At 47.9% G+C, this 26,951-nt stretch overlaps 1 protein-coding gene across 7 annotated transcripts in view; it reads right to left on the bottom strand.

The window, feature by feature from the left end:
* Positions 1 to 6,177: 6,177 nt before the first annotated feature.
* BFSP1 (beaded filament structural protein 1) overlaps positions 6,178 to 26,951 on the bottom strand; it is a 68,242-nt gene continuing 47,468 nt past the window's right edge. For 5 of the 7 annotated variants that reach the window (XM_040447768.1, XM_040447770.1, XM_040447769.1 and 2 more), the window contains exons 8-12: positions 25,251 to 25,343; positions 21,957 to 22,064; positions 12,069 to 12,289; positions 9,369 to 9,454; positions 6,178 to 7,378 (exon numbers count right to left, since the gene is read on the bottom strand). In XM_040447768.1, the coding sequence (XP_040303702.1) occupies positions 6,348 to 7,378; positions 9,369 to 9,454; positions 12,069 to 12,289; positions 21,957 to 22,064; positions 25,251 to 25,343 (1,539 nt within the window). In that variant the 3' untranslated portion in view covers positions 6,178 to 6,347. The remainder of the gene's footprint in view (positions 7,379 to 9,368; positions 9,455 to 12,068; positions 12,290 to 21,956; positions 22,065 to 25,250; positions 25,344 to 26,951) is intronic. The other 2 variants (XM_040447771.1, XM_040447772.1) reach the window with 1 other exon arrangement.

Below are 26,951 nucleotides of genomic sequence, written 5' to 3' on the forward strand. Positions count from 1 at the left end.
AGTAAGTTCTTGGATGCAAAGAGTTTAATTTGATAGAAATTTCTAAAAATCAAAATGCCAAGATTAAAGACCATGGTTGTAAGAGAGAATAAAGGGTTCCAAAAACTCTGAGAGTTTGAAGTAACATCAGCACCAAGGAAGATGATTTGGTTGTAGCCAGCTGGGTGGTTCTCTGTCTCCAAAGAAGAGGTCAATGCAAAGTTGGGGGAAGGGCCAGCACTCAGGACGTGGGTGCTTAGGGAAATGGACAGTCAGGAGAGCAAAAGTTGGCAGACAGGATCTAGAGGTGTTAAGCATAGGGAAACACACAGGCTGGTATAAAGGAGAATTCTAGTCTCTGAAGAGCTCAAGTCTGTTGAGGACAGAGCCCACTGCACAAAAAGCTATCCCCAGTCAACACCATCCACCTGCCAATGGTCAGATTCCATGGCCACCCACAGCCTCCTGTGCCTTATTTGGCTTCTCAAGGACATTGACACAGGAGAGGGGATAACCAGTATAGGGGATACCAGCACCTGGAGCTCTAGGGAGAAAGGTCGCTTCTTTGCATTGCAAATTAATCAAGTAGTTCTTGAATTCTTCCCGTAGTCTCTTATGTATTTAGTTGCCAAGAGACCCTTTCCTTGGGTTCAAAACACTCCCGCTGAATTTGCTTTTGGATTTATAAGGGACCAGGAATGGAAATTTAACCTAAGGCAAATTCTCCAAGTCAGCCTCCCAGCTTCATTTTTCTGTTAGAAGTGTCTCGCTGCCTTGAACCTGGGGATGGAATGAACTGATGGTGAGAAATGCACTCGGCCCAAAGAGACGAAGACTTCATATTGCAAAATTCCTGCATGGTTTGGGTTGGGGCAGGGGTGATTGGAAATCTCAGCCCACAGAGTTTTCAATGCACGACGGCCAACTGAGTCTGGGAATTCCTTCGGTTTGATGTTAACTGACACTGATTTCCACCATGGACGGAGGCTTCAGGCCAACCTACCCCCCCCCATCCCAGTGTGGGTGACCCACCTCACAGTGCCTTCAAAGATGTCCATCTGCACCCAAGAGGACACCCCATGGGCTACTCTAGGCTGGACAGAAGGCAGAGGCTGCAACTTATCTTTTTCTCTGGAGCCACTGACTGACCACAGGTGACAGATAAGCTGCCCAATAGACTCCTGATAGGAAGGATACAAGAATGCAAGTGAAGGGGCAGGTGTGACTAGTAAGGATACCAACACAGCAGAGTTATTGACCAGGGAGGTATCTCATGATAGAATATACATCTCAACTCAAAAACCCTATTTGTTTGAATGAAACATAAGTCAGTGTGGGTTTTTTGTGGCATTTATTCGCTTTTATCCAAGCATGAGAAATTGAAGTCAAGCATTTGTACCAATCAAGGTATCTGAAGGATGTCCTCTATCATGAATGTGCCAAATGTCCTATGAGGTTTGAGGTGACTTTGTTCACCAGCAACATCCCAAGGACAAACCTATGATACAAAAAATTGTAGGAAAGCTAGACTGTAATGGCTGCTTGAAGATATTTTCTTATAATAGAAGATTTAAGTCAAGGGAAGACCTAAATGGAACTTTCCAACATGAAAGGGGAAGGAAGAAACAAGTAGAGATGCCAGGTTAGAAATGCCTTCTGGGGCGTCTGGGTGGCTCAGTTCGTTAGGCACCTGACTTCAGCTCAGGTCATGATCTCACAGTTCGTGAGTTCAAGCCCCGCTTCAGGAGAACTTGAGCCCTGCTTCAAGCTCTGCACTAACAGTGTGGAGCCTGTGTGAGATTCTCTCTCTCCCTCCCTCTCTCTCTGCCCCTTCCTCATGCTGTCTCTCTCTCTCTCTCAAAAAAAGAAAGAAAGAGAGAAAGAAAGAAAGAAAGAAAGAGAGAGAGAAGAAAAATAAATGTCTTCTGATATGTAAATTAATTTTGTATTAGACCCTGTTGGAGCACCCCCTAGATCACGGATCAGCAAACTACAGCCCAGGGACCCAATACAGACTTCTGACTGTTTTTATAAGTAAGCTTTTACTGTAAACGGTCATGGGGCACCTGGGTGGCTCAGTTGGTTGAGCATTTGGCTTGATTTCAGCTCAGGTCATGATCTCACAGTTGTGGGAGCTGAGCCTGGAGCCTACTTAAGATTCTCCCTCTCCCTCTGCCTCTCTCCCCTGCTCACACACTCTATCCCTCTCTGAAAGAATTTTTTTTAAGTTAAAAAAAAAGAAAGAAAACAGTCATGCCTGTTCACTTTTATATTGCATGTTAGCATGCTTTCATGCTAAAGCAGCAGGGTTGAGGGGAGCCTGGGTGGCTCAGTTGCTTAAGCATCTGAATTCAGCTCAGGTCATGGTCTTGGAGTTCGTGAGTTCAAGCCCCATGTTGGGCTCTGTGCTGACAGCTCAGAGCCTGAAGCCTGCTTTGGATTCTGTGCCTCCCTCTCTCTCTGCCCCTCCCCTTAAAAATAAATAAACCTTTAAAAAAAAAACCCACAAAGTGGGGCACCCGGGTGGCTCAGTCGGTTGAGCGTCCAACTTCGGCTCAGGTCATGATCTCACGGCTCGTGAGTTCGAGCCCCACGTCGGGCTCTGTGCTGACAGCTCGGAGCCTGGAGACTGCTTCATATTCTGTGTCTCCCTCTCTCTCTCTGCCCCTCCCCCGCTCGTGCTCTATCTCTCTCTCTCTTTCTCTCAAAAATAAATAAACATTCCAAATAATAATAATAATAATAATAATACATCTTTTTTAAAAAAAACCCACAAAGTTGGGGCTGCCACCTGAGGAGTGGGGGTTGTTGCTGGGCATGTGCCAACCAGCCATCTTAGGTTGGGTCCTGCCACAAGTGGAGTCTGAAACAAGGAGTTGAGGTCAAGTCGTTTACTGGAAAGGAGCATCTATATACAGGGGACAAGAAAGTAAGGCAGGAGTGGAGGGAAACTGATTCAGGACATGTGGGTGAATGGGCTTCTTTGCGGGCAGCCGGGGCTCAGACCCCCCAGGGGGAGTGTAGAACACCTCAGAGTTATCCCAATGGAGGGGAGAAGGAGCTGGGGTATTTATGCACCAGGTCCTATCCATCCTGATCAAGGGTGGCCCCCAGGAGCATCAACACCCCAGTGCTCCCAACCTGCCGGGTGTGTGGACCGAGCACAATCCTATACCACAGGATCCCCCAAGGCAGAGTCATATGTGCTTGGCATGAGAAGCATGGGGATGTAGGCATGAACCAGAACAGTGAGGGTCAGGGAAACTGGGGGATCAACACCCATGGTGGCTTCCACGACAGCAGTTACGGGTCACCGACTCAGCGCTTGGCGGATGGGAGGGGTGGGCAGCTGGGATTCAGCTTCTTTGTGGAGGAGGCAGCTTCAGGAGACTCTCAGTCCCGGACCTGAGGCTGGGACTCTGGTGCAACAATTAGGACCAGCCACCTGCAGCACTGGCACTTTAGGTACTCCAGGACTTGTCCAAGCTCCGGGGTGCTCTTGTCACCGAGCTACAGGAAGGCCTGCTCTGAACCCCCGTGTTTACTGACAAGAAATGGTTTTTAGAAAATTATAAAGTGCTTGTTTTCAGAGACCTCAGGGAGAGGGAAAGCTAGGAGATGAACCCATTCTTCAGCTCCTTGGGGAAAACAAACTAAGCAGGGCAAGTGGAGATAAGGAGGCAAGAAAAGAGCAAGTAGGGTTCTGGGGGGCTGGGGGCAACTAGCCCAACTACACCCCAAAGTGTCCATTGTAAGCAGTCCCACATTCCACATGGCGAGCCCAGCTTGAGGTTGAGGCGAGGCTGCCAGGAAATAGTGTTTTCTTGGTTCCTGCCTCCCTCCTTGACCTCCCCTCCTCCATTGGCCCTCTGTAGTCCCCTTTAGTTCGCCTCCTTGAACAGGCTAAGATCATTCCTGCCCCAGGGCCTTTGCACTTAAATGCTCCTTCCTCAGCTCTGTACATGACTGGCCCACTTTGTCATTCAGATCACGTCACCGCATTCATGGGGTCTTTGCTTGACCATTCAATCCAAAGTAGACCCATGGCCACTCTTACATGTCGTCCTGTTGGTTCCTTTCCTAGTATTGTCAGACTAATTTTCTCTTAGTTATCTGCTTGCTTGTGCATGCCCTTCCTCCCCATGCCAAAATGTCATGTCTGTGAGAGCAGAACCGCGTCTGATTTTTCTCTGCTGTCTCCCCAGTGCCCAGAACCATGCATGACACAGAACAGACCCCCAGTCCATTTTTGATGGTGGACTGAATGTAATATAAAAATAACATTTCTCTCCAAAGTGATACCCTGCCTTTGAAAATAAGAATATGAACTGAACATATAGTCCACACAGTAAAAAGACTTCACAGGGAAGAGATAGTCTTCAGTGGCTGTGATGTTGAATATAACATACACTGATCCGAATTCCTAGTACATTCCGGGCTCTAGCTAATGGTTTCCATCATTCTCTCTTAAGCTTTTAAATTATAAATATTTCAAAAGTGTGCAATGGAGTGGGCCCTTCCATTCATCTTTTAGAAAGAACAACAAAAGCATATTTCTTTCTTGAAGTCAAAACCTCAAATGAATTCAGAACAAGATTTTTTTTACCACTCTGAATAGGAAAGGTGACTATTAAGTACTCTTTCTATTATTCATAACAAAGAAATAATAGAATGTAATTTACGACTCCGTCAATTTTGCCTAATAACGTGTCACTGTCTTACGGGATACTTTTGTTTAGGCAGATGTAATAATCCTTCTAAGCATATTTCTTCAGTGCCCATATGAGCATCTACATAGGGTAGGAGCAGTTTCTCAATTGCTAGAAGTAAAAAAAAATTCTTTTGGACCAGTAGTAGAAAAACAGATGCCTAGAGGCAACACAGAAATTTTGTAAAGACTCTAGTTTGAAGTGGGGCGCCTGGGTGGCTCAGTCAGTTAAGCGTCCGACTTCAGCTCAAGTCATGATCTCACACTTCATGAATTCGAGCCCTGGGTGGGGCTCTGTGCTGACAGCTCAGAGCCTGGAGTCTGCTTCAGATTCTGGGTCTCCCTCCCTCTCTGCCCCTTCCCCATTCACGCTTTCTCTCTCTCTCTCTCTCTCTCTCTCTCTCTCTCTCTCTCTCTCTCTCTCAAAAATAAGTAAACATTAAAACATTTTTTTAAAATTCTAGTTTGAAGGAATTTGTTTCCTAGGATGTGACACAGTATCTATATGTACACGTGTGTGTGTATGTGTGCAAGAGGGGCATGCAGATACACGTATATGACGATAATTGAGATCACTGATAAACGTGAAAAATCTCCCCCCAGCAGCACAGCACGCTGTCTGGCACACGGTATATGCTCATGAGTGCTTGTTGGACCAATCAGTTAACTAAATCCTACACAAGGGACTACGCAGTGACATTTGATTTTTCTTTTTGAACCTGACCTAGGATTGCAATTTCTCAGTGAGAACATTTTCAGTACTCAGACAAAAGGACACGGGACATAAGCTGTGGCAAAAGGCCTGGGTGCCCCAGTTAGATCCTCATGACCCATGTATTTCCATGCCCGATGTCCAAATGCCTGCAGCTATATTTCTGCACCTGAGGGTTTCCTGCCCCTGAAGTCAGTGCCCTGGGAGCAGCCCTCCCCACTGGCGGACCCGAGGAGATACTTCAGCTCCCTCCTCACTCGGGCAGGATAACTCTGGGGCATGGGTTCTACTCCATCTCCCAGAATCCCTTGGGGCGACTGAGCTCCAAGTGCCCGCAGTGCTAACTGATCTGGTAGCAGACCTCTTATTGGCTGCCTTGCCGTCCCGGGCTCCCTCTCGCACCCCACTTCTGGCGCTTCCTGGGATCACACCCCCAAAGAAACTACACTCAAATCCCTGCTTCAGGATCAACTTCTCAGCGAACCCAAACTAAGACAGACACCTTTCATCATGCACCTCTAACAAAACACTCCTCCATGTGAACAGGTGTTTGTGCTTGAGATGCAATAAAAAGGCACCAATGCATCCACTAGCATGTTTCTGTGTGAGGCCCAGACACTCCCTGACTCTCTAATGAGTCTCTCCACGACCGGTGATGAAGGGCATGTTTCTTTCCTTAAAGGAGCAGGGTTTGATGGCCCCTGAACAGGGCATCCCTGTCCTGAGCATGGCTGACCCACCTACACTCCCAAGGCCCCTGTTAATTAGACAAAGGGTGTGCAAGCAAAGAAAACTTTTTAATTAAGGCTTCATTGGCAACGTCAGAAGGGCCAACTATGGTCTAATCCAAACAAGGAACCTTCACTCTTTTGTCATCTGTTCTAAAATATCAAGGCACTTCCCCTACAGTGGCCCCAAAGACGTTGTTTCCCACTGACCCCGGGCATTTTAAGAGCTCTTCTCTCCCGATTTCTTCTTGTTTGCCTTTGTCTTCCCAATCATGGTCTCCACGATGACAGCCGTTTCTTCATACGTCTGGATGCTCTCCGTGGAAAACTTCTCAATGGATTCCATCACTTCCACCTTCTCATATGCCAAAGTCCTGGGCGGACTTCTCTCCTGTGCATCACTGCTCCTAGCCGTATGCCCCCCAGATCCACCCTGACCGACCCCAGGCCTTTGCGACTGGGGTGTAGATGGTCCCTCTGGACCAGGTGTGATCACGGGACAGGGCCCCTTGGACGACGACGACTCCTCCTCCTCTTCCTCCTCCTCCTCCTCCTCCTCCTCCTCCTCCTCCTCCTCCTCCTCCTCCTTTTCCTTCTCTTCCTTCTGGTCATCATGTTTCTCCCCAGGCCCTTTCGGTTCTTCGGCACTAATCTCATTCTTCTTGTCGGCAGTATGCTGGTCAGGTGCCTTTCCGCCTTCCTTCTCCTGAAGGTCCCCCTGTCCATTCTCCACAGGGGGCCCGGGCGGCTCAGGAGAGGGCTCCACAGTGCTGTCGTGATGTACAGAGTCATCCTCAATGGAAATAACCACTCCGCCTTTGGCTGGGATGGAGAAGGAACAGAACCCAGGGTCCACATAACTGGCATCCCCAGAAACCAGCACGTACCTCCCTTTGGTGTAGAGGTCAGCCGGAGGTTCGGGTTCTTTGGGGCTTTTCACTTTGTCTTTGACCTTCTTGAACAGTTTCCCAAAGGCTTTGCTTATCTGCCCTCCATCTGGCACGTCTTCTGGAGCCCCTTCTGGGGTTGGGAGACTTGCTTCTTCGGCTCCTAATTCAAGCTTAGACTCACCTTCTTCTTTGGGTACCACCTGTACCAGCTTTGTGTCTTCTGGACCTTTCAGTGGTATGTCTTCCAGACTCTCATCAGCTTTGTCTTTAGCTATAATCTCCTTTTTCCTTGGAATGTTCTTGGGGAGACCTTTCTGTCTTGGTTTTGCTGCTGTTATATCCTGCACAGCCCTAGTGAGATCTAAAAAAAAGGGGGGGAGGGGGCAGGGGCATAAGTCAAGTTTGTCAATGGAAGAGGAAGAAAATGTGTTTGTGGGAAAATATGCTATTTTGGAGACCAAGGCCTAGCGCAGGAGTAGAGTTTACCATACATGAGGCAAAAAGAACAGAGAAAGATGCCTGGATCTGACCAGCGGCATTCATGGCCCACATTAAGGTCCCAGCTCTGCCACCAGCTGTGTGAATCTGGGCAAGTCGCTTGACCCCTCTGGGCTTGCAGAGAGGAGGGAAGGTACTGCCTGTTCTCACAGTTCTCACAGTTCCCACCCCACTGGCTGCGACTTACTGAGACATTCTACTGCAGTAACACTCGGAGTCCCCACCCCAGCCCCTGCTGAGCTCATGGTGAATACTTGGCTCTACCGGCTAGTCGATGGAACTCAGTCTACAGAGTTATCCTCGCAGAGCGGACTGGGCCTCCAGTGTGTTCTGAATGGCCTCAGGCAGGGGACTCAATCTCCCGTGCTCCACACGCATCCCAAGCTAAATAGATACCAATGCCCCTTCAGTAGCATCCCTTTCCGCCTGGGCCAAAGAGGAAGCAAAGTACTAAATTCAGAAATGATGGGAATCCCCTGATCCCAAGGCTGTCTTCTAAAAGGAAAAACTGAACGGTTAAGAAAACACACACAATCTCGCCTTGCCTCGTCTATGAGGCTTTTCAACTCCACTTGCAAGCAGATTTCATCTCAGAGGTCTTATCCATGCCCTCCCGCCATGAACCAGAGGACTGACAGACAAAACGAAGGCACCTAGCACAGGTTGACTCAGACAGCTGAGTGACCAGGGAATGGCAGAAATGAGCCATGAAGCCATAAGGGAGGAAGGGATGTGCAAAGGGACTTGTCTAAGGTAGCCTGCTGGGGGAAGGGGGGGCTTACAGGAACTGCTGCAGAATTTCAGGGCCCGGTACAAGAGGGAAAGGCCCTGTTCAAAATCATGAAGTATTTCAAGACAGTGGGGTGCCTGGGTGGCTCAGTCAATTGAGCCCCTGACTCTCGATTTTAGCTCAGGTCATGATCTTGTGGTTTGCGAGTTCAAGCCCCACGTTGGGCTCTGCACTAACAATGTGGAGCCTGCCTGGGGTTCTCTCTCTCTCCCTCTCTCATTGCCATTCTCCCACGTGTGTGCATCCCCTCTCTCTCTCTATCTCTCCCCCCACCCTCAAAATAAAAAAAAAAATTTTTTTAATACAGAAAAAACAAAAAGAATTTCAAGACAGTGACAGCAGAGCACTACACCAAGTGTGGGGACCCTTGTGTGCACAGGGCCCCGTGTGTGGCCGCATGCTCCCAGAGCCAGTCCCAGTCCCTGGGACTGCTGCCCCTTCCAACACGTTCAGACTCCGAAACCCCATTTCCACAAATCCCTCTGAGCTCTCTGAGGGACGTGGATTTGAAAGTACTATAGGCAACACCCTCTTCTTTTCTCCTACAACACTGTGTTTGTTCAGCACTAGGGAGATTTAGCTGTGAGGTAACATCTCTCAGCTGCATGAAACCATCCCCAAAGGACCAAACGTGAAAGACGGAAGCCATGGTTGCCAACCAAGCTGGTTGTGCTCGGTTTTGCATGGAAGAGAAGTGAGCGATAATTGAGCGTTGACTCTGCCCCAGACACCGCATTAAGCACTTTTGCACAGCATTGCTCATTTCCTTTGCTAAGGTGAATATTGAATTATATTTCCCCCCAATTTAATGCTTCAAGTTCAAGGATGACATTCCCAAGGTGGCCTATCCCCCAGTCTGATTTTTCTCCTTGTAAACATTCTGGCTCAGTCACTCAGCACCTGTGGGAGTGAATCAGAGAGAGAAGACCTCATATAAAAGCATTTAATTTCCAAATGGATCAGAAGGAAGCATAAATGTTAAGTTCAAGAAGAAAGCCGTTTGATTTTTCCCCCCACTTTTCCATGATAGAAAACAGCAGAAGCCAGGGTTAGGAAGCATTACCTTTCCCACCAAGCCGAGAGCTGAGAAAGGTTCCATGGCTTGGGGTGAACAGGGTGACAGGAGTTTCAATGAAGGCAGAGCTCAGCCTGGAGAAAGAACCAGAAAGAGGATGATCGCCATCTTGAATTCATCAAACCAAACAGATGGTGGGGGATTAAGAGTGACTCTTTAATGTGACCAAAAATGAGGAAAGCTTTCTCTAAATCACACTATTCATGAAACATATACACACTTATACACTAGATGAGGATGTGAAGGGTTTCTTTGAGCTCGAGTCATACCCTGTGAAACACACAGGAGAATTATAAAATGGGGGTTGCTTGTAATCTAAAAAATGGCACTTCTCTGTTGAACAGAGTTTTTGTTTTTGCTTTTTTTTAATAAAAAAGTAGTGAGCTCAGGTGGAAGTATTTACAGCAACCAGGATATGGTATCCCCAATTCTTTTTTAAAACAGGGGCGCCTGGGTGGCGCAGTCAGTTGAGCGTCCGACTTCAGCCAGGTCACGATCTCGCGGTCCGTGAGTTCGAGCCCCGCGTCAGGCTCTGGGCTGATGGCTCGGAGCCTGGAGCCTGTTTCCGATTCTGTGTCTCCCTCTCTCTCTGCCCCTCCCCCGTTCATGCTCTGTCTCTCTCTGTCCCAAAAATAAATAAACGTTGAAAAAAAAATTTAAAACATAATATGCATTATATATAAGTAGAGAAAAAACTGACTACGCAATTGAGACAAAACGTAGACAAGTGGTGAGTCTGAGAAAAGAGTGTTCAGGAGTTCCTTGTTCTATGCTTACAACATTTCTACCAACTTGAAATTACAACAAAATTCGAAGTTCTAAGCAAACCAGCAAAAAGGCAACCCAATGACCTTTTTATGAAGTCTTGCCTCCAAAACAAAAATCTCCACACAGTCACTTAAATGCCAGTTCAAGACATATTTTCACGCGTGCATAAAGCGTTCACCGTGACGCAAATATAACGTAGGATTACGCAACAATCCACTGACCATAACTAGAGAAAGAAAAAGAAAATCTTGCTTTCTCTGCTAAAACATTGGAGCACTCACGGCCAAGACAGAGCACCCATGGGGACATTAACGTCCCCAGAGGCCTGTGGGGCCAAAAGCAACCTTCTCCACGGGGTCTTTTGCGACCATCCTACTTAAAATTTCACGAGACAAGGAAAGAACTGCTCCTGGTGGGGCAATTCTGGGTGCTTCTCTTTTAATGCAGTCTAAACCCCCAAATCAGCAAAACTTAATCAAAGAACCACAACTTAATAAAGTGACAGTCCTTCTATGAGGTACCTTCTATGAGTCTCCAATCTGCTCTCTGAATGATATCTATGGATATGGCCAGGGACATGGACACAGATATAGATGACGTAGGTGTAGATATAAATAATGCAGATGCACATGTACATGATATAGGTGTGCACAGACATGACGTAGGTGCAGACACGCTTGATGTAGGTACAGGTGTAAATGTGCACACACATGAAGATGACATAGACCTAGATGACGTAGGTGTAGATGTGGATGGAGGTGATGTAGATGGAGGTGTGGACGGTATACACATAGATGGTGTAGACGTAAGTGTAGGGGTAGGTGGAGATGATGTAGATGTAGGGATAGGTGTAGGGGTAGATGTTACAGGTGTCAGTGTAAACGTAATGCTGTCGGTGCAGGTACAGATTATATGACACAGAAGCAGACGACACAGGTAATGTGGCATACATGTACAGGTGGATGGTGTGGCTGTGGATGCAGATGTAAGTGTAGGTGTCAGTACACCCAGATGACAGAGTCATGATGGAGACTGTAGGTGTCGGTGTAAACGATGCAGAGATAGAGACAGGAGAAGAGGAAGAGGAAGAGAGAGAGAGAGATAGGGATGGGGATGCAGATAGGGATAGGGGATAGGGAGAAAAACAGGGATAGGGATAATGTCATGGATAAGGATAGGGATAGGTGACTAGGACAGGAGATAAGGAGAGGGCATAAGGATAGGGGATAGGGACAGGAGATAGGGACAGGGATAGGGGATAGGGACAGGGAAACAGGATAGGGATAGGGGACAGGGGTAGGGACAGGGGTAGGGGATGGGGATAGAGGTAATTTCTCAGCTATCCTGAAGTTAATGGAGCTTAACTCACGGCTCCACTATGAACAAGACGGCCAGTGCATTGACAGCCACATTACTGACACGACCAGGTGACAAAAGCAATGACAGTAGCAGCACTAATAACACCAACACCTCCGAGCGCTTGTCGAGTGCCAGGCACTGCATTAGGCACCTCACCTGCAGCATCTCATTAAATACTCCCGGTCATCCCACCTGCTAAGACATCTATGTCCCCAGAGGCCTGTGGGGCCCAAAGCAACCTTCTCCATGGGGTCTTTTGCAACCACCCTACTTAAAATTTCAAACATTCCCACCATCGCCCCATTGCCGCTCCCCTCTCCCCCATCACAATTCACTCCCTAGTACTTGTCATCTGTTACAAAGCCATCCATCAGCTGCCTCCCCAACTAGCATTCCAGCTCCACCAGGCCACGGGGTTGCGACTCCTCCCCTGCCACGCCCCTACCACCTGGAACCGTGCCTGGCACACAGGAAGCACCCAACGAGGACCTGTGAACTAAGCCAGAGGCCGGGACGGAGAGAGACGTGCAGCCTCTGGGCCGTGCCCGTCTGTGACCACACCTGTTGCCTTCGTTCTCAATGATCCGGTGGTACCGCTCCAGCTCGTTCTTCAGGGTCTGCTGGGCGACCACCAGCTGCCGGCAGTCATAGGAAGACCTCTCCAGGCTCCTCTCAGTCTCCTCAATCTCCTTCCGCAGGCTTTCGATCTGCTCGTTATAGAGCTGAATCTCGTCATCGTAACACTCGTGGGCATCTTTAATAGCCTGTTCCAGGGCCGCCGTCTGTGGGCAAAGACACAGCCGTAAGGAAACCCACCCCACCTCTCCCCAAGACACAGACGTCTCCGGATGACAAACCCCGAAAATAAAAAGAAAACCCCTGTCTGTGGAATAAAATGCACAATTCAAATAAACTGTATCACTCACATTCTGAGTTAGCATAAACCTGGCTAAAAGATAAATAGAACTGCCCTGGGGTGCCTGGGTGGCTCAGTTGGTTGAGCGTCCAACTTCAGCTCAGGTCCTAAGCTCAGTTTTGTGAGTTCAAGTCCCACCTCGGGCTCTGTGCTGACGGCTCCGATCCTGGAGCCTGCTTCAGATTCTGTGTCTCCCTCTGTCTCTGCCCCTCCCCCACTCGCACTCTGTATGTATCTCTCTCAAAAATAAAGATTAAAAAAAAATTTAAGATAAATAGAAAAAAGCACACATACTAAATAGACAAGATGCTATTTTCACTGAAATGATTAAGTTGGGGCGGGTGCATAGTGACACAGCACAAGTCCAAATTGAGGTAGGAAAATAGAAATATGACAGAATATAAGGTGGCCTTATAGTCACTTTAAGAGCTCCCAACAATGTGCAAAGAGCAACATGTGTATTTATTTACAAGCTTAGTATGTGTGCAGTCGTGACTTTTACGATCGCATTTTCCCAAGTAGAAAAGAATTCACCGTGCCTTATCAGTCCTCAAAACAAAATGAAACAAACCAAACCAAAAAGCCACTTGTACCTAGAACATCCCAAAATTCACTGCACATTTGAACCACTGGAGGACGCTGTTAAGCTGCTGATCCCGACTCAGCAAGTCTGGGGGAGGCCAGAGGCTCTACAATTCTAACCAGTGCCCACGTGACGTTACTGGCCCTGTCTCTGGTCCACACAGTGAGTCGTGGGGGGGCTGGACAGGTATCTGAATTCAACTTCATGTATGTTTGCCACCAGGTATCTCACATGCAGCTGAATGTGCATATTGGACAAATCTAGAGAATGATTATTCCTAGGAGGACACCTGATTCCTCACTTTTTTTTTTAAAGTTTATTTATTTGGCGGGGGAGGAGGCAGAGAGAGAAGGAGATAGAATCCCAAGCAGGCTCCGCACTATCAGCACGAAGCCCAATGCAGGGCTTGAACCCACAAACCGTGAGAAAAATCAAGAGTTAGACACTTAACCCACTGAGCCACCCAGGTGCCCTTGATTCCTCACTTTACATACAGATGTCGCTTTAGAATAGTGAAGTTCCCTAAGTGATGACATTTGAAAACAGCTTACAAAGGTTTTCCGCAATGTATCTACTGCATCAGGAAGGAAGGAAAGAAAAAAGGAAGGAAGGAGAGGAGAGGAGAGGAGAGGAGAGGAGAGGAGAGGAGAAGAGAGGAGAGGAAAGGAAAGGAAAGGAAAGAAGGAGGGAAGCAGAGAGGGAAGGAGGAAAAAAGGGGTACATATACTCAACACTTTGGGAAGTCATCTGTCAGCCTATGTCATCCCCCTTGTCTGATACCTGTACCACCTCACTCATAGAGGAGTCCCAGCAGCAGTGTGACTCCACTCTCCTGACCAGACCTACAGAACCAGGGCTGGGCCTGATTCCGACAGGCCTATCACATGCTTCCTCCCTGTGGAATTTGGAAAGGGATCTCAGAAACAGCAGAGAGTGGGTGGCAGATTCATATAACCTTGGGGCCGCCATTTTGGAGTGGCCATCTTTCATAACGTGCATGGAGAAACTGACAAAGGCAATTCTCCCGAGGGGCAGAGAAATGAAGCCTAAGGGCAAAGGCGAACAGAGATGAGAGAGAAGAAAGAGAGGGAGTAAGCAGCTGCCTCAGATCCAAGTTCCTGGTTCCTGCCCCACACCCTGCTCTCAAATCTCATAAATGACCTTTTATATCTTGCTCCTCTGGGGGAAAAAAGAGTATCTTCTCAGTAGAGAAACCCGGCAGACGCCACTTTAACCAAGTGATCCAAGTTACATCACCAGCAGGAAGACATGCCCACATGACACTCCCCTGATGAGACGCACTGAGGACACATCACTCCTGTGGATTCCAGCCACAAATGCATAGCCTCAGCCTAATCCTGAAAAAACATCGAGGAGCCCAAAAGGAGGGACATTCCACAAAATAATTCCATCAAGGTCATCAAAGACAGAGAAAGGCAGGGACTATCCCAGATTGGGGAGACTAAGAAGATACAACACCTAAATTGCAAGTAGGATCCAGGACCGGAAAAAAATGTTGGTGGGGTATTTGTGAAGTGTTTGTCAAGTCTATTACCAGGATGGTATTGTCGTTAATTTCCTGACATGGTTCTGTGGTAGTGAAGGTGCTAACATTTGGGGAAGCTGGGTGAAGAGTCTGTGAGAAACCTGTGTGCTATTTTTGTAGCGTTTGAGAAGTCTAAAATTATTTCAAAAGAAAATCACAGCGCACCCTTTCCTGCTTAAGCTACTGTGATCGAGTTTCTGTTCCTCGTTAAAAAAAAAAAAAAAAGATTTTAAATTCAGTTACCTGTCATGTCAAATACCAAGGCATACCACTAATTCCTGGTGCGGCCACATTTTCTTACCTACGCCAGGGTTCATACACTCTAGGAAATGCTTCCAGGAAATAAGGAATTTAAAAGACCCCCTTTGAAGCTTGAATCTCAGAGACAAGAAGTCATCCAGGAGTGGAAGAACCCTGAAGTCAGACGTTCTTTTCTATGGAGCAGTCCCGAGAACAAGCCTGGGGGACCTTGGCCACACTGGGGCCCCGGCAGCACAGCTCGGAGCCTGAAGCCTGCTCCAGATTCTGTGTCTGTCTCCCTCTCTCTGCCCCTCCCCTGCAAGTGCACACTCTCTCTCTCTCTCTCTCTCTCTCTCTCTCTCTCAAAAATAAACATTAAAAAAAATGTTTGAGGTGGGTTAACGGCCTCACATTCTATAAAAGCAGCCCTCATCTTTTAGAGGTACAGTTGAAATACTGCCAGATGAGATGGTCTGGTGTCAGGGATTGCTTCACAATCACATGGGGGTATGTGGAGTGCAGGTGATGAAGGAGGGACCATGTGTTGGAGGATGGGGGTACGGGCACTCATGAGACTGTCCTCTCACTTTTGTATATGTTTGAAGTGTTCCAGAACAGAGTAAACGTAAGCAAAGATTATGAGTGAAGCGAATCGACTGCCCCCTTTGGGTATGGGTTCCCCAGCCCGGGGTGGGGACAATGGTCTGTGCTGGCAACTTCTCACTGGGAACAAGTCATGAGCCTCACAGCAACCATATGGGCAGGGGCTGCTACTGCACCCACTTTACAGATGAGGAAACTGAGGCACACAGGCACAAAGTGACTTGCCAATAAGTACAGGATTCAGAGCCACCTGTGCAGGGTCTGAGACACTTCCTGAAACCACGGGCCTCCCTGTGTCAGCCTCCTCCCAGCTGCAGGTGAGCAGTACATGTGCATGCGCACACACACACACACACACACACATGCACTCACTCCAGGCCCTTGGAAAACCCCCTATTCCCACACATCAACAGGCAAGCAACACCAGCGTGTTCTCACTGAAGACCTGGGGGGAGACTGAGGGTGATCCACGCACAGACCCCTCCGTCCCTGAGCACCTTCACTTAGCCAACTTCTAAATGGTAAACGGGATAGCAAAGCGTTGTCACAAACCAGGAAATCAGAAACTAGAAAAATGTCACCTGTAACCTTTGAACCTTACAGGGCAAGCATGATTTTTTGTGTATCTCACGAGCTGGTGGTTTGCTGTTGGGGGTGGGTGGGTGGGTGGGTGATGGCGGTCCTCTGATGGAATTTGCGGGAGGGATACCTGCCCTGGGAGGTATCAGAAGAGGGGTGTTCAAGAAAAATAATAAGAGCCCCACTTTCACTGCCTTAAAGGGGGCTAAAGAGACATCTCTGATGTGAACAACCTTGGCACGAGCTTGGCTGCCTGAGAATGAGATGCGGACGCTCCTCCTTAGAGCCCACAGCCCAGTGTGGGGAGATGGCTCGGTCACAGAGACATGCCCAGGGCATCACAAAGTACAGGGAGGCCCTCAGGTGCTGGAAGATGTCAGAGTAGGCCAGTCCTGGGTACTGAAGAAGAGAAGGTGCTTCCAGAAAGAGGAGACGTGATGAGCCAAGGGGCAGGTGCCAGAAACCACAAGAGGGTCAGGAGAAGAAGAGAGAGCATCTCACTCCCAGCCCAGGGCTTCTTGGAGGGGAGTAGCTGCATGGAGACTGGAGAGCGAGGCAGGTGGAAGGTGTGGGCCGTGCTGCAACCTGAACTTCATCCTGAGCAAGAGTGACTGCTGTGTTTCTCCTTGGACCGTTTAGGTCGTCTGTGAGCCGCTGCAGGCAGGAGCTACATCATGCTCTGATCGGCATTTGCTGAACCTCACGTGGAACTTGGCAGTCACGGATGAACGAAGGAGTCAGCGTTCAAGCACAGCTGTGGGGCTTGCTTTTGCACAGCATGGGTCAGTGGGACCCTGGCAGTGCCTCACAGTGAGCCCCATCTGGACGGGTGACCTCCTGCTTTGGTCCTCTTAGGCCCCCAGATTCCTTTGGGTCCAAGGTCTTTTTAAAAAAGGAAACAGGCTCCTTTTTCTCCACATCCTCACAAACACTTGTTGTTTCCTGTGTTTTTGATTTTAGCCATTCTGATATGTGTAAGGTGATACCTCATCGTGGTTTTGACTTGCATTTCCCTGCTGATGAGTGATATGGAGCATCTCTTCATGGGTCTGTTGGTCATCTGTATGTCTTCTTTGGAGAAGTGTCCCTTCAGGTCCTCTGCCCATGTTTAATTGGGTTAGTTGTTTTTTGGTGTTGAGTTGTGTAAGTTCTTTATATATTTTGGATATTGACCCATTATTGGATATGTCATTTGCAAATATCTCCTCCCATTCAGTAGATGAATGGATGGAGAAGATGTATGTGGTATATACATATACAATGGAATACCATTCAGGCCATAAAAAAAAAAAAAGAGGTCATGCCATTTGCAACAACATGGATGCACTAAAGGGTATAATGTTAAGTGAAATAAATCAGAGAAAAACAAATACCATATGATTTCACTCACATGTGGAATTTAAGGAACAAAGTAAGTGGACAAACAAAGAAAAAAAACAGACAAAGAAAACAGAGCCTTAAATACAGAGAACAACCTGGTGGTCACCAGAGCGGAGGGGGCAGAGGGGAAGCGTGAAACAGATAAAGGGGATTAAAAGTACACTCATCTTAATGAGCACTGACACGTAGAATTGTTGAATCACTACATTGTACTTGTGAAATTAACATAACACTGTATACTAATTTACTTCAATTAAAAAAAAAACAATTTAAGAAGGAAATGGAAGAAATCAAGTGTCCTTCACGGATTACATGCTGTCTTCCCAAAATCTACCACTAGATGGTGCTAGGCAACTTTAATGAGAAATGATACCCGGGAGGTTCACTCTTTCCAAGTAATACATGACTCTTTCCATGTCCCTGCCTCAGAAACTCTCAGTGAAACATAATTTAGGGAGCCAGAAGTGCCTGTCCCTTTTCTTCCACCTCTAGGAAGCGCCATCCCAGTGATCTCATGCATGGACTATGTTTGGCTTCAAAGAAGGGGCTGCCAGCTCTGAGGGTGCTGTTTCTTCCATCCTTTGGACTAGTGTTTTGTTTGTTTTTTAATGTTTATTTAATTTTGAGGAGACAGAGCATGAGAGGGGAGGGGCAGAGAAAGAGGGGAAGAGACAGACAGAATCTGAAGCAGGCTCTGAGCTGTCAGCACAGAGTTCGTGGGCTTGAAGCCACGAACTGTGAGATCATGTCCTGAGCTGAAGTTGGACACTTAACCGACTAAGCCACCCAAGTACCCCTGGACGCGGGTTCTTAAACTTGAGCCTGCAAAACCACCTGGAGGGCTTGTTAAAATAGAGATTGCTGGGGCGCCTGGGTGGCACAGTCGGTTAAGCGTCCGACTTCAGCCAGGTCACGATCTCGCGGTCCGGGAGTTCGAGCCCCGCGTCAGGCTCTGGGTGGATGGCTCAGAGCCTGGAGCCTGTTTCCGATTCTGTGTCTCCCTCTCTCTCTGCCCCTCCCCCGTTCATGCTCTGTCTCTCTCTATCCCAAAAATAAATAAACGTTGAAAAAAAAAATTAAAAAAAAAAAAACAAAAAACAGAGATTGCTGGGCCCCACCCCAAAGTTCCTGACTCAGTAGGTCTGGGCCGGGCCGGGCCTGTGAATGTGCATTTCTGACAAGTTCCCAGGTGATGCTGATGTTGCTGGTTTAGGGACCTCACCCTGAGGACCATGCTATGGAGGGCTCTGGAAGCATCAGTAGCTCCAACCACAGGCAGAACCATATGCCTTGGTTGTGCCAGGTTGGAGCCCTCAGGCTACAAGGATTTCTTGCCCCACCCCCTCCCCTGTCCCTGGTCAGCATTGGCACTACTGAGGGGCTAAGCACCAAATCTCCCTTAGAGCACTCAGCTTAGCTACTCTATTGGGCAGTCACTAAAACCTTTCAAAATCAACAAAAAGCCAGCCATGAACGACTCCTGAATAGGATGTGAAAGCCCCAAGCCAGGGACTAAGGTAGGCCAGATGTAAAACATTCTGACCCAACCTAGGGCCCACCCCTATACCACCAGTGTTCTCAAAGTGTGATTCCTAGACCAGAAGCATCATCAGCTGGAAGTCTAGAAATGCAAATTCTTGGGCCACATCCCAGAACGAGTCAGAAACTCTTGGGTGGGCCCAGCCACATCTGTGTTTTAATTAGTGCTAATTAGGCAGACTTTGGTCCCCATGACCTTTGCCCCTTAGCTTTCCGCCCATGAATATGTTAGGTTACATGGCAAAAGGGACTTTGCAGATGTGATTAAGGCTCTTAATCAGTGGACTTAAAAAAAATAGGGAGATTATTACAGATTATTCCTGATCACATGAGCCCTTAAAAGCACAAGTCAGAGAGATTAGATGCCTGAGAAAGATTCCAAGCACTGTTGCTGGATTTGAGGATGGCCATAAGCCAAGGCATGTGTGCGGCTTCTAGAATAATTCCTGGCCAACAGCCAGCAAGAAATAGGGTCCTCAATCCCACCTGCACACAGAATTGAGTTCTGCCAACAACTTGATTGAAACTGGAAGATTCTCCACCAAGAGCCTTCACATAAGGAGGCCGGCCGACAACTTTGTATCAGCGTTGTGAGACCCAGAGCAGAAAAACCAACCAAGCCCACCCAGCCTTCTAACTTATGGAATTGCGAGACAAGGGACTACTGTTTCAAGCCCTTGCATGTTTAGTAATTCCTTACAGCAGCGAGAGAAAACACAACTTGTGTTGCATTAGACCCACTGCTAGTTGTATTTAATATAAGCACATGTATTATTATATAGAAAATGATTTGGTAATATTTTGATAACTGGTTCAATATAATTGGTTTTGTTTTAATTATATGTTCTTTATTTTTATCATACGCCTTTAACATTTTTCTGAGAAGTGGACCACGGACTTTGCCAGACTGCTGGGGGGTGGGGCAGGGCACAGAAAAAGTGAAGATCCCCGAATTAGAGAGACAACAATGTCAGAGCCAGACCTATAAGCCTTCCTGCAGCAACTATGGGAGGGGACACGTGGCCAAGCAGACAGATTTATTTCACGTCCTCAGAAACTAGGTTGATCCTTCATGAAATGTCTTACTTTTACATTCAATAAATACATATATGTACATAGAGACAGAAACCTTTTTGCCCCGGAACAGGAATTTACCACATCAGCGGGGCTCTTTCATTTTCTCAGTATCTAGGGCAGGGTTTTCAACTTTGTCACCACGCCCACTTGAAGAGCCACATTTAACACCACAAACCATACACATCATACAAACGTGTGTGTGCATGTGTGTGTGTGCATTTGAGCAAATATATATATTTAAATATGCAAACATATATATTTAAAACACGGGTTTCACAAAGCAAATCCCACTGTTACATGCCATGTACTCTGTTATTTCTTATTCTATCTTAGTCTAGTGTTGTCAATTTCTTCTTTATTAATGCCACTCAATTCTGCTGAAGTCATTTTACAACCCAATAATACATTGTAAACAGTGGTTTGGAAAACACCAGTCTCTAGGACCAGTGGGCTTGCATCCACTTCTCCAGTCTCTCATTCACACACGTGCACGCCTACATACACACGTATATACATAAACACGTGCACACGTACGTTCATACAAAGTCGTACATATGTACACATATATGAATATAGACATATATATAGTACACAACATGCACACACATATACACATACACACATGTATATCTACACACATAAACACATATACATACATGTATGTGCACACACACACACACACACACACATTCACTCACTCTCACTCCATTCTTCCAGGGCCTCAGAGGAAGCCACAAATTACCAAGTCACCAAAATGGTGCATCTGGTCCCCAACCCATGGTTTGTCATGAAAGGATGAGTTTTAAGGGCAGTACTTGATTTCTCGAGCTGTGATTTTTACCTCGGGAGATAATCACCAGACCCTGGTTTGCTTTCAGTGGCCCCTGAGAGTTGCTGCATAGTGACAGTGTGTGGTGGGGCAGAAATGAAGATTCTGGAACTCAATGGTCCCCTCATAAAACTCCGGGCAGATCTGGAGGGCACTGAATACCTACAAAAGCACCAAATCTGTGTGGCGTTAACTTTTTTTGATTTTGCAGACATTGGATAGAGACAGAGTAAGATATAACATATAAATGTTCCAGGTTTCCTAAATAGTCCAAAACTTTTTCTTCTCTTGTCCCTTCATGTGTACTTGTCAAACCAAATGTCCATTTATTTTCTGATTTTGGAATGTAGTTGCACAGTATATGAAGGTTTAGTATTCTAACCCAATGTCTCCCATTACAACAGGATAGTAATGAGAGAAAGCAAACTGGAAGGAATCAGGGGTGTGAACCACGAAGCTCACTAACCAAGAAGGAAGGCCACAGAAACAGGAGAGCATTCTTCCGGTGACTTTAGTTTTCAGATTAAGCTTTGCCAAAAAAAAGGGGGGGGAGGGGTAGAAATGGGAGCTTTATACAAATGAATCCTGAGGGGAGGCAAACACTGACATGACCACCCTTTCCCACGCCTGTAATCAAATTCCAAAGGGGAGATTTTAGGTCATGAAAAGAGAAACAGGAAGCATAGATTGGGAGGATAGAAATCCCGATATGTGTCCATCTCTTCTTATTTTTAAGGATAAGGTTAAAGCAGGCAAAACGGATCAATAGTGCAGGAGTCAGGACAGCCTTACCCTTGGTGGGGAGTGGTGGTGACTCAAAGTGGGCACAAGGGGAACCCCTGAGGGGCCTGGGAATAGCATGAACCATGGTTCCCATTTGCCCAGGACTTGGCCAGTCCGGGCATTGAAAGTCCTGCATCCTGGGAAATCCTCACTTAAAGCAGGATAGCTGGTCACGCTACTCAGGATGGCCTGTTTCTGGCTCTGAGCACTGGATACACAGGCATGTGACACTCGTGAGAATTCCCTCAGATGGATACTTGTACACTTTTCTGCATGCACGTGACACCTGAATAAAATGTGTTGTAGAACCCTATTGACATGTGTGGTGGGAATGCCTAATGGCGAGCAGTGGACATGAGAGTGTGACACCCTACCTGGGCCTGCAGCTCGGCTCTCTGTGCCTGCAGGAGGGACACTACCTCCCGGCCCTCCTCCAGCTGGCTCTGCAGGACAGTGGCTTCTCGTTCTGTCAGGAGCTTCTCCTGCACAAAGAAAGCCAGACTCAGCACTCCCATGCACTTGATGTGTGAGCAAATCCGGAGGGAAAAGGGTATCCCTCCCACCCCACCCAAATTCATCTGCTCAGTCCCTGACCCCCAATGCAACGGTGTTAGGAATTAGAGCCTTGAGGAGGTGATTAGATCTAGATGAGGTCATGAGGATGGAGCCCTCATGGTGGGATTAGTGTCCTTATAGGAAAAGGAAGAGACACCAGAGTGCTCTCTCTTTCCAAGATGCACCAAGGAAAGACCATGTGAGGACACAGCAAGAAGGCAGCTGTCTACAAACCAGGAAGCAGGCCCTCATCAAGAACTGAATCTGGGAGCACCTGGGTGGCTCAGTTAGTTAAATGTCTGATTCTTGATTTTAGCTCAGGTAGTGATCTCATGGTTCGTGAGTTCGAGCCCCGAGGCAGGCTCTGAGCTAACTGTGTGGAGCCTGCTTGGGATCTGTTTCTCTCTCCCTGCCCCTCCCCTGCTCTCTCTGTCTCTCTCCCAAAATACAAATAAAGTTAAAAAAAGAAAAAAAGAACTGAATCTGCCAGCAGCCTGATCTTGGACTTTCCGCCTCCAGAAGCATGAGAAACAAATGTCTGTTGTGTGAGCTGCTCCATCTGTGCTGCTTGTTACAGCAGCCTGAGCTGACTAAGACAGGCCCCCAGTGGCCGCCCTTAGTTAATGCCTTTCCACTTTGTCTTCAGCGTCTGAACCATAAATGCTACGAGACCCACATTTCAGACTGCGTGCGCCATACACTGGCTAAAAGATTCCGGACAAGGCGCTTCCTCCTCCGCAAAAGGGAAGCTGGGGATGCAGACTCTCGTAGGGCTCTGCTGTCTGTCCCTGAGCCCAGGGAGAAGGGGAAACCAGAGACCTAACTGCAGACGGCCCTCCTCAGCTGTGTGCTTACTCCAGGGCTGGTGTGCTCCTGGGTTTCTCGGTGCATGGAGTCATGCTTTCTCTCAGTCCATCTCTGTGTCTCTTTACCTATGTCTCTCAGTCAGCTTCTCTATCTCTGTCCTCTTTGTTTCTCTGTGTTTCAGTCCCCACCTCCCTGCCTCAAAGATGCAGACGAAGGGGTAGCCGGGGGCAGAGGGGGACTCAGACTCTGAGCACCAGTGTGTGGAAGATATGCATCTATGCCACACTTTGCAAATTCTAGGCCTGCGGCCTCGAGATAGAGGCAGACAAGGTGCAAATACATTGCACCACCTCCCTGCCAGGGGCCTGCCTGCTTGTCTGGCCCTGTCCCTCCTCACTGCCCAGCTCCCACTCATCATACACCCCTGCTCCCTCCAACCCACAGCGGGAGTGTCTCACGCACAATAGACCCTTGGATATTCATTGAAGAGGAAGAAAGACAGCCTGGCTGCTGGCAGCTGGCACTAACTGCCAGGCCATGGTGCTCCCTACTTACAAACTTATAGAGGATGCCCCCTCCCCACATCTGAAGATGTCACACTGGGACCATGGCGGAATGAGAAAGAAACAAGACTGTCCTGTGTCTAGGCACCCACGAAAATGACCAGCTCCCCTGGCCCACAAGTTTGGAGCTTGTCTACACGCTGCCCTGGGAGTTTCTAAATGACTGAGGCAGGGCTCCACCTGCCAGGCAGCTGATTAATTGACTTGGGGTGTGGTCTGGACAGACTTCCAGGTGATTCCAAATGTCAGTGGGTATGAGCACCACTGTCCTAAGTCGTCCTTGCAGAATAACAGAATCTCACCAGTTGACCAGTCCCCCAAACCTTGTAACAACCTACCACAACCTCTGGAGAAGGGGCACCATGACATTTTTGTTTTAATCTGCATTATTGTCAGTTTATTTTTACATGTCTCGTGTTATGCATCAAAAAATCCACTAAACCACATTAGGAAAACACGACGTCAGCAGCTAGAGAGCTCAGTGAAGGAATGTGGAACATTCTATCAGAAATGAGGGGGCACCTGGGTGGCTCAGTCGGTTTTAAGCATCGGACTCTGGCTCAGGTCGTGATCTCACAGCTTATGAGTTTGAGCCCCATGTTAGGCTCTGTGCTGACAGGTCAGGGCCTGGAGCCTGCTTCGTTTTCTGTGTCTCCCTCCCTCACTCTCTCTCTCTCTCCCTCTTTCTCGCTCTTTCAAAACTAAATATTTAAAAACTTTTTTTAAAAAGTGGGGCGCTGGGTGGCTCAGTCAGTTAAGCATGCAACTTCAGTCCAGGTCATGATCTCACGGTTCGTGGGTTCGAGCCCCGCATCGGGCTCTGTGCTGACAGCTCAGAGCCTGGAGCCTGCTTGGGATTCTGTGTCTCCCTCTCTCTCTGCCCCTCCCCCGGTCATGCTCTGTCTCTCTCTCTCAAAAATAAGAAAATATTAAATTTTTTTAAATAAAATAAATTTAAAAATTTTTTAAAAAGGTTTTTACATCCAAATTCACATTAAAAAAAATCAGCCTCTGTAATCTCTATTTTTTTTCCACAGTTTTCATTCCACAAACTTACATAATCATTAACAGAGGCCAACCTTGAAAATACAGCCACGTACTGTCTGGGTCTCTCTGTATTCAAAATTTACGGTCAAATTGATAAGGAGAATAAGAAAAGAAAACACTTCTTTTAAATGGGCAAAAGACTGGATCAGATACCACAAAAAAGATACATGGATGGCAAATAAGCCCACGAAAAGAGGCTCAACGTCATTAGTCACTGGGGGACGCAGTTAAAACCAAGTGAGATACACAACACACCTGTTAGATGAGCAAAAAGCACAAACAGAATAAAAACCTGACATCCCCAGTGCTGGCAAGGACGCAAAACAACAGAAACGCTCACACACTCATCGTTGATGGGCTGCAACCATGCAAACCGCCTTGGGAAACAGTCTGGCAGTTTCTTACCAACTACGCAAGGAAGAACAGCCTGAAATTCTCAAGAGGAAATGCCTAAGACAATGGTCAGGGACACAGTCTGTGTCCTCAGATGCCTAAATTGTTCCCAGTCTGAGTGAAAGCAGGGAAGGGTAAACCTCAAAGGCGAACGCAGAGCGAGAGCGTGACCAGCGAAAGCGGCTCGGCGCCCAGTTGGACCTGACCTGAAGCCTTACCTGAGTCTCTGCTAAACTAGGCCGTTGGGGGTGTAGGCGCCCTCCCCAGGTATGCTCTCCCTGCAGCCTGGGCTCTGATTCTTACCTCCCTCATCCCACTTGTAATGGCAGATGCTTGAGGGGTGGTCTGGACAATCTGCTGCAGGATGGTGACATAGGTCTGAATTTCCAGAAGATTCTGTTGGGGGAAGGAAAGCATTCTCATTAAAACTTGGGCTCCTTGAGATCTTGCCTCCAGGACCAGGTGACCCCAGGGATGAATGCTTTCACATGTTCACCATCACAGACAGGACAGACCACAACCCGTGCAGTGGACACTTCACACTCCCTTTAATCTTCACAAGAACAAGAAGACAAATAAAGAGGCTTGTTGATCTCGCCATTTCCCCTCCATTACATGGATGTTTTTGCTGCTGGTCTTCCTAGAGCCCAGGATGGCAAAACTACAAGAGAAAGCAGAGGTGGGGGCAGAGAGACCCTGCAGGGTACAAAGGACCCTTTCTGACCCCAGAACAGGGCAGTGCTTCCAAGGATGGTCCCGGACTAAATCACTTACTAGCTGTGTGTGGCCTCAGGTAAGCAATTTAAACCTCCCAAAATTCAGGTTCTTCCATATAGGAGGACTAACAATCTGGAGGGGGGTCCTGATCCCCCTTCCCAGCAGAAAGAACACCTGTGCCCAGCTCCGTGCACGAGGGCCGATGGCACGGTGCAGAGAACTGCCCTCCTCCAGACAATGGCCATCTTGTCCAGAAAGCAATGCCCCCCAATCCCACCTCACCCCCACCCCAGACCAATGACTCTCTGGCACAGGAGGACAAAAGCCAACCCTCTTGCCTCAAAGTGCGACCAACCTCGTGGAGTGAGCGATTCATGTTGCAGAGCCCCCCGTGGGATCAAGCTGGACCAGACTCCAGCTAATCCCACACCTTTGCTCAGCTCCTACCCCCGTGCCCCTGTTCCCCCTCCTCTCCTCCTGAGAGCTCACCACTAATACAGCAATCGCACGAAAATCACCACTTGGGCTCTCCTCGTAGACAGCCCACCCTAAGACACTATCTCAGGAGGCTGCTGTTGGGACCAACGAGATAATGCACAAAAACTTCACAGTGTGAGCTCTTATTATTATCATTGTTCTAAACAGCCTCGAAGTGGTGGGGGGAGGAAACAGGCCAGGCCTGGTAGAAAAGCAGAGGAACACCATAGGGAGGGGGAGGCCTTCAGTATGAGTAACGGGGCCTCCCATTGTGCTGAGGCAGGTCCACACTGAGGCAGGAAGAGAGTCTAACACTACTCAGCACTCACCAGGCTCCAGGCTGTACCAGCTGTCTCACCTATACTACCACACTGCATCAGTTTCCCCAGAAGCAGAAAGACATGGAATGTTGTGTCCCTCCAAACGTCACATATTGAAGCCCCAACCCCCAGTGGGATGGGGTTTGGAGGTGGGGCCTTTGGGAAATAACTAGATTTAGATGTGGTCATGAGGATGGGGCCCCAGGACAGGATTGGTGCCCTTATAAGAAGTGACACCAAAGAGCCAGGGGCACCTGGGTGGCTCGGTCAGTTGAGCATCCGACTTCAGCTCAGGTCATGATCTCACGGTCTGTGAGTTCAAGCCCTGTGTGGGGCTCTGTGCTGACAGTTCAGAGCCTGGAGCCTGTTTTGGATTCTGTGTTTCCCTCTCTCTCTCTGCTCCTCCCCTGCTCACTCTCGCGCGCTCTCTCTCTCTCTCTCTCTCTCTCTCTCTCTCTCTCTCAAAAATAAATAAACATTAAAAAAAGAT

This window comes from Herpailurus yagouaroundi, unplaced genomic scaffold (assembly GCF_014898765.1).
Source record: "Herpailurus yagouaroundi ecotype Mexico unplaced genomic scaffold, PumYag 196, whole genome shotgun sequence".
Classification (NCBI taxonomy): Eukaryota; Metazoa; Chordata; class Mammalia; order Carnivora; family Felidae; genus Herpailurus; species Herpailurus yagouaroundi.